Source organism: Denticeps clupeoides, chromosome 10, assembly GCF_900700375.1.
Source record: "Denticeps clupeoides chromosome 10, fDenClu1.1, whole genome shotgun sequence".
NCBI classification, from domain to species: domain Eukaryota; kingdom Metazoa; phylum Chordata; class Actinopteri; order Clupeiformes; family Denticipitidae; genus Denticeps; species Denticeps clupeoides.
In genome coordinates, this window is record NC_041716.1 from 14,540,936 (window position 1) to 14,547,855 (window position 6,920).

Sequence of the window (6,920 nt, forward strand, 5' to 3'; positions counted from 1 at the left end):
TCGTAGTGACATACAGAGCAAATGTTTGATTCACTTGGCATGCACAAAAATAAGGGCTTACAGTGAAGCTGTGCTGCTGCTTTTGATGAAACTCCATTCAATTATACTTGGGTATAATTAAGGAATGTAATGTAATTATCTGCTTGTGTGCCTGTATGCTCAATGTAATAATCCGCTTAATTCAGTGTATATTTTGTTCCTTACCACAAATAGAAATATTCTTCTCTTCCACCCCCTCAGCCACGCATGGACCAGTACTTTAACCAGATGGATAAGATTGTGAAGGAGAGGAAGACATCTTCACGTATTCGCTTCATGCTGCAAGATGTGATAGATCTCAGGCAGGTGAGTGTGTGTGTGTGTGTGTGTATGTGTGTATGTGCACGCACCCCAGGCCAGGTTTTGTATGTGTGTGCTTGTATTTGCCTGCTGTGCCAAGTGGAGAATGAGAGAGCATTTTCTCCATCCCCGGGGTTTATTGAGATTTTGCTTTAAAAAAAAAAAAAAAAAAAACAACCTGTTCTTCTCCTTTCTCTTCGTGTCTTTCCCCAGCACAACTGGGTGTCTCGCCGAGCGGACCAGGGCCCGAAGACAATCGAGCAGATCCACAAAGAGGCAAAGATCGAAGAGCAGGAGGAGCAGAGAAAAGTCCACCAACAGCTGCTGACCAAGGATAACAAAAGACGACCAGGTCTGGAAAAAATCTGCTTCCCTTCTGTCACTTTCACTTTTTTTTTCTCGCCCCCACTGTCAACGTAACATGCCATGTCACCACAGTGGTACAGAGAGAAGAGACGTGGAACACGGTGCCTGTGACCAAGAACAGCAGAACTATAGACCCCAGCAAGATCCCCAAAATCTCAAAGGTAAAAAAAGCTCATCGCTTTTGTGCAGAACTGGGCAGGAATAACGTGCCATCGTCAATGGTGTAACGGCGAGAGCTGAATCTGTAGAATCACTACAGTCGTTTAAAGCAACTTCACGGGGCTGATGGGGCTGCACTGCAGGCTTTTTGCCTGGTATTCAACTCAACAGCGCCACCTGAAGGGGAACAGGCGGAACAGGTAGCAAACTGTGCACTTTCTAATGTGAGCGTGTGTTTGTGCTTTCAGCCTCCTATGGATGATAAAATTCAACTTGGTCCCAGGGCGCAGGTCAACTGGGTGAAGGGCAGCAGTGGTGGAGCCGGAGCTAAGGCCGCTGACACCGGTGAGTGAGCAGGGGTGTGTTCATGTAATTAGACATATTACTGAATTTCTTATCGTAGCGGTTCTCCTGTCGCTTTCTCCCCGCAGATGTTTCTCGTAGCAGCTCCAGCAGTCTGAACCGTTACTCAGCGCTGCAGCCCTCAGTGCCTCTAGGCTCCGGCTCCTCTGCCACGCCCGATGCTGACTCCAGAAGGAGTGTGAGCAGCAGGTACTTACTTCGCCAGGCTAGCGTCCTGGCTATGCAGAATTCACTCGTCACGAACAGGCCTGACCGTTTCAAGCTGAATGTCTTCCGTAGTGAAAGTGCTGCAGTGCCTGTGCAGGCTGTGGCCATGTCCGCTCTTGAATGTGTTCGGATCACATCACGATGTGTATCTACTGTCATGGCTTCAGTGTCTGAAGGTTCACAGTGAAGCTACTGCATGCAGATCAATGGCGTTGGAGGCAGTTTTTGCATCACCGTTGTACTGTTGTACTGTGAAGCGGGCAGAAGGAGGGTCCGACTTGGATCTGCTATGGACTCTGGTTCAGCTCGTGCCTCTGTGTTAGAAATCAGTTGGAAAAATGGGTGTTAAACAGTGGCTTTTACTACAGGATGATTATAAGTGCTTTTTTTTCACCCCAGTTTCCCAGTACACACAATCTTATCTGAAATAAAAACCGTGCTACATTACTTTGTGTTTTTATACCAAGGAGTGGCACATTTCCATGTTTACATCAGTGCTGTAGCAACAGCCAGTGCAGCTCAACACTGTCGGGAAGCGCTGCCGGCACACTTTGTCCCGTGCTCGTCTTGTCGCGCTGTGAGCAGCTTTTGCATTTTGGGAATGTGTATTTCAGGTCACATTGTATACGCATGTGTGCCTTTGATGGTAGTGCTGAATGTAATTGTAATCGTAATGTGGGTGGTTGTAGCCTAGCCTGGAACTAGTGTTTGTAAGTCGCAGTAATTGTGACGTGTAACGTGAGTCTATTTGCAGTGCAGTGCATGTTAATTGTGTGTGTGTGTGTGTGTGTGTGTGCGTGTGTGTGCGTGTGTGTGCGCATTTTAGCCGCAGTAGCTCAGGGAGAGAGCGGAATGACCGACTGGCGAGCTCCGCCCATACTCGACTCAGTGCGGGGATGAAGGCGTCTGATGAGTCGCCTCAGGAGGAAACCCGTCTGGACCCTGCTGACCCGTCCAAACCTCAGGGCCCTGCACCGGACAAAGCCAAGTTGGAACGTAGCCGATCCAGGGACTCTGGTGAGGGACCACTTCTTACATTTAATATAGTTTTGAAATTGTTAGTTCTGGTTGTTGGAACTTCACAGCTTGTTTATTGTAATATTTATTTTAATATAAAGTACATATTATAAGTATTTCTATGTTATACGAGAATTAATTTGTTCTTGATTAAACAAGTTATGATTTCAGCTACTCTCTTAATGTTTGAAGTGACATTTTGAGCATAATCAGTGCTTATCTGTGCTTGTTCAGTAAAACTTGAAGCGCCAGCAGGCCTGGCCAGTGAGAAGGCGGTCTTATCAGACGAAGAAATGGAGCGGCGGTGCAGATCCATTATCGATGAATTTTTGCACATAAACGATTACAAGGTACATTGCAAAATGTCACGCTGGCATATCTTAGTGATATTTCGGAGGGATAAATACATTTATACGAGCTTTTTTGTGAAGCTGGTCTTCAGGGTGTTATTTGCAACATGTGTGTGTCTTCTGCAGGAAGCCATGCAGTGTGTGGAGGAGCTGAGTCAGATCGCCATGCTGCATGTCTTCGTGCGGGTCGGGGTGGAGTCCACCCTGGAGAGGAGTCAGATCACCCGAGACCACATGGGCCAACTCTTCTACCAGCTGGTGCAGTCGGAGACCCTCTCCAAAGCACAGTTCTTTAGCGGGTGCGGCCTGGCGGCAAATTGCAAGCACTCCGCGCCTGCAGGATAGTCGATATCCGGGTTCACGATTTACAAATTAGAATAGACTCATTTTATATGGATGAAAGTCAACTGAGTCCTTCAGAGAGCGAACGCGTCTAGCATGTCGCCGCACGTCTGAAGAGCGTCTTGCGCGGCCATATCCGCCCGGAAATCGAATACTGTTTAGCTTTGACCTCTGCACATTGTGGCTCATTTAGGCACAACCAATAGAAGCAAAGCAACGAAGTGGGCACTCAAACCAAGATGTAGAAGTTGATTTACAGCAGTGATTATAAGTTATAAAATGTCTGGTGCAGTAGCTTTTGACCGGGAGCATTGCTTGTTGTCGGCAGTATGGAAATATCACGTGATACCTATAGACTTCATTTTTTTTGTAAAAAAAGGATGTGGTAGGATTTTTGGGGTGGTGCACCACAATGGAGTTACTTTTTAAGCCCACGATACAAATATTTGTCTGTAATTTTTTTAATTTGCGTGCGTGTGCTTGACATTTGTTTTGTTCTGTGGATCAGGTTCTCAGAAACGCTGGAGTTAGCAGATGATATGGCCATAGACATTCCCCATATATGGCTGTATCTAGCGGAACTGGTCAATCCCATGTTCCGAGAAGGAGGCATCTCTATGAGAGAATTGTTTAGGTGAGCACTGTTTATACCCCACACACTAGTCATTTCATTACATTTTTGGCCTGTACACTTACACAAAAAAAATGTCCTTATTCTTATGCAGTGAATTTAGTAAACCTTTACTCCCCGTGGGAAGAGCTGGGATTTTATTTTCAGAAATATTGCACCTTCTATGCAAACAAATGGTGAGTATCTGTCCTGAAATAATGACATTTTCTAGACTGGATTTGTTTAAACTAGCCCTTATGTAGAAATTGTCTGAATTTTGGGTCTGTGTGTCTGTTACAGAGCCATAGGAAAGTAGGGGCCTTATGGAAGGAGGCAGAATTGAGTTGGGCAGACTACCTCCCTGAGGGTGAGGATATACACACCTTCATCACTGAGCAAGTGAGTTACATGTCTAAAACACACACACACACACACGTAACCACTCACTCAGCGAGGATGTTCACACTTCTCTGTCTGCACGGCCCTCAGAAGCTGGAGTTCACCGTGTCGGGCTGCTCCAGTCCCACCGAGGCCACGTCCAAGACGAACCTGCCACCTGAAGAGCTGAGCAGACAGCTGGAGAAACTCCTCCTGGAGGACATGGCCGGTGATGAACAAATCTTCGACTGGGTGGAGGTGAGACCCAGAAACAATCCAAGACTGGATTTAGAGTAGAAACACTTGGTGCTACGTCTAAATGTTGAATTTTTGAATTCCTGCAGGCGACCCTGGATGAGTGTGAGATGAGCTCTCCGCCGTTCCTGCGTGCGCTGATGACCGCCGTGTGCAAAGCTGCAGTCAAATGTAAGGGCTCTTCCTGTGCCCCCGGTTAACATTACACTTCGCCTGAGGAGCCCTGGAAATAAAACGTTCGGGCAGGAGTTGGGAAAACAATGAAGAAAAACCGGGTGGTGTATTGATTTAACCTCGCAAACAACATACAGTGCACAGGCAGCAATCCGATTAACAATTATCACCGATATCAAATGCAATACTGGTACAACCTGAGTGTTGAATGAGTAAAGGCCATTATTCGAAGAAAGTTCCTGTGAATGTATCTATACTGTCTGAGCCAATGTATTTGTGAATGTTTAGGGAGTGGGAGTGGCTTCTGCTTATTGTTCCTTGAAGTGAGTTTTTGCACTGATGAAATGGAACAGACTGGTTCATGAGTCCGTGTTGTGGATGGGTGGGTTTTTGGTTGTGTTCTGACTCGCTCAACCCTGCAGGGGAGAGTTCGTCATGCCGGGTGGATACGGCCACCATCCAGGGGCGGCTCCCCGTCTTACTGAAGTACCTTAACTCGGACACGGAGCGACAGCTGCAGGCGCTCTACGCCCTCCAGGCACTGATCGTAAAGCTGGACCAGCCTCCCAGTGAGTACCGCGGCCAGTTACTGCAGCTTTACTGCCCCCCGCCCCGCCGTTTACGGCGTCCACTAACACGCCTTCCCTCCATCGCCAGACCTGCTGCGCATGTTCTTCGACTGTCTCTACGACGAGGACGTGATCTCAGAAGATGCTTTCTACAAGTGGGAGGCCAGCAAAGACCCTGCGGAGCAGCTGGGGAAGGGCGTGGCCTTGAAGTCAGTCACCGCCTTCTTCACCTGGCTGCGTGAGGCAGAGGAGGAGTCCGAGGACAATTGACGACGGGGGAAAATTGGACTTATTTGCCAACTAGTGCTGAAAAAAGGGCGCGATTCGCCAAAAAGACTAACGTTTTCAAAATGGAAAAAAAAAAAAAAAAAATCAAGCAGCAGAAATGCACCGAGCGGAGGATCATGCGATGCGTGCGCTACAGGTACGGGTCAGAAACGCGCACCGGCGCAGCTCTGATTGGGCTGCCGGAATACACGCGCGTTATTTATAGAGGTTTCAGTTGCGTTTTTAATTTCCTTTTTTTATTTTTTAAAGACAAAGACTTTAATAATTCAAAAAACGTGCTACAAAGAAACAAACAGATGGTCAGACTCTTTTAATTTATTTTTTTTAAAGAACTGCAAATATGAAATGTATTTAACACTTTTGCAGGTGGACTGAGTGGAACTCCTTTGAGGGAATAGAAATAATGAATTAAACCCATGTGAATAATATTATTAATAACCACAAAAGATGGTAACAGTTATTAAACAGCCTGCCTGTTGAATCACGCGCGGTTCCCTCCATGACGGTGACCGTTTTGGGGGCGGGGCGCGGCGGTTCTATTTTGAGGATGTTCTGCCGGCTTTCGCTCGCTCTGTGGAGCCCGCGGTCGGTCCGGCTGGCAGAACTATGCATTCGGGGGCTCGAGCTGACGTGCGGGGCAGCAGACGACACCTTCACAGAAACACTACAAGATGTGGCGGAGCCTGAACTGCTTGTATGTCTTCATACTGATAAGCAAATTTAAAGCTTGTAAATAAAAACCAGACAAATGAAACCAGATGCTGCTGCTGCTGCTTTTTTTTTTTTGCATGTGAGATCTGATTGATACAAGGTCCTGAATTGATTGTAATATTTTTTTTTTACTTACTATTAACATAACATTTATATAAAAGTAAATGTGGTTCCAGAATTAGTCAAGATTCAATCAGTGGTTCACCAATCAGAAATAAGTAGATTGTAGACCACTTAGGAAAAGCATTCATGTAAAAAAACAATATCCTTAACTTATTGTAAGTAGTTTTTTTAAGTAGAGATTATCATTTTAAGAATAGTATGTTCAATGTCTTATCTTCATATACGCCCAGCAAATGTCCGGGGAGGGGTGGAGTAATATCGCTTCGTGTCGGTTTTTACACACTGAATGTCACTGATTTGGCTCATGATTTATGTGCATGTAAGTATGAAAGAAGCTGCCCCCCCCCAAAAAAAAAAAAAAAAACACACCCCCTCATAGATGAAGCCAACACTAAAATGATGTTGCCTTTCAGTCTAGGACTAAACATAACCCAGGAATGGGAAACTGACCATTTGTGTATTGAATTACTGAAATCATGATTGTTGTGTAGAGCTTTTTTTTTTTTTTTTTAAACCATATCTGCAAATATGATGCTGGTGCTGATCAGTGTGGGGAAGTATGGCTGGTTGGTTGGTACAGATTAGTTTAATCTGTAATGGCCACCAAGCGCACATGAGCCAGAGGGTGAAACACACCTAGAGAACTGGAATCATGCACACTTCCATGCA

The 6,920-nt window shown here is 45.9% G+C and overlaps 1 protein-coding gene across 5 annotated transcripts in view; it reads left to right on the forward strand.

The window, feature by feature from the left end:
- eif4g3b (eukaryotic translation initiation factor 4 gamma, 3b) overlaps positions 1–6,171 on the forward strand; it is a 28,895-nt gene extending 22,724 nt beyond the window's left edge. For 3 of the 5 annotated variants that reach the window (XM_028993645.1, XM_028993648.1, XM_028993649.1), the window contains 15 exons: positions 241–345; positions 553–691; positions 778–866; positions 1,113–1,209; positions 1,296–1,416; positions 2,261–2,451; positions 2,686–2,801; positions 2,928–3,100; positions 3,652–3,777; positions 3,869–3,950; positions 4,054–4,152; positions 4,243–4,389; positions 4,476–4,557; positions 4,983–5,129; positions 5,218–6,171. In XM_028993645.1, the coding sequence (XP_028849478.1) occupies positions 241–345; positions 553–691; positions 778–866; positions 1,113–1,209; positions 1,296–1,416; positions 2,261–2,451; positions 2,686–2,801; positions 2,928–3,100; positions 3,652–3,777; positions 3,869–3,950; positions 4,054–4,152; positions 4,243–4,389; positions 4,476–4,557; positions 4,983–5,129; positions 5,218–5,399 (1,896 nt within the window). In that variant the 3' untranslated portion in view covers positions 5,400–6,171. The remainder of the gene's footprint in view (positions 1–240; positions 346–552; positions 692–777; positions 867–1,112; positions 1,210–1,295; positions 1,417–2,260; positions 2,452–2,685; positions 2,802–2,927; positions 3,101–3,651; positions 3,778–3,868; positions 3,951–4,053; positions 4,153–4,242; positions 4,390–4,475; positions 4,558–4,982; positions 5,130–5,217) is intronic. The other 2 variants (XM_028993647.1, XM_028993646.1) reach the window with 2 other exon arrangements.
- The last annotated feature ends 749 nt before the right edge of the window (positions 6,172–6,920 follow it).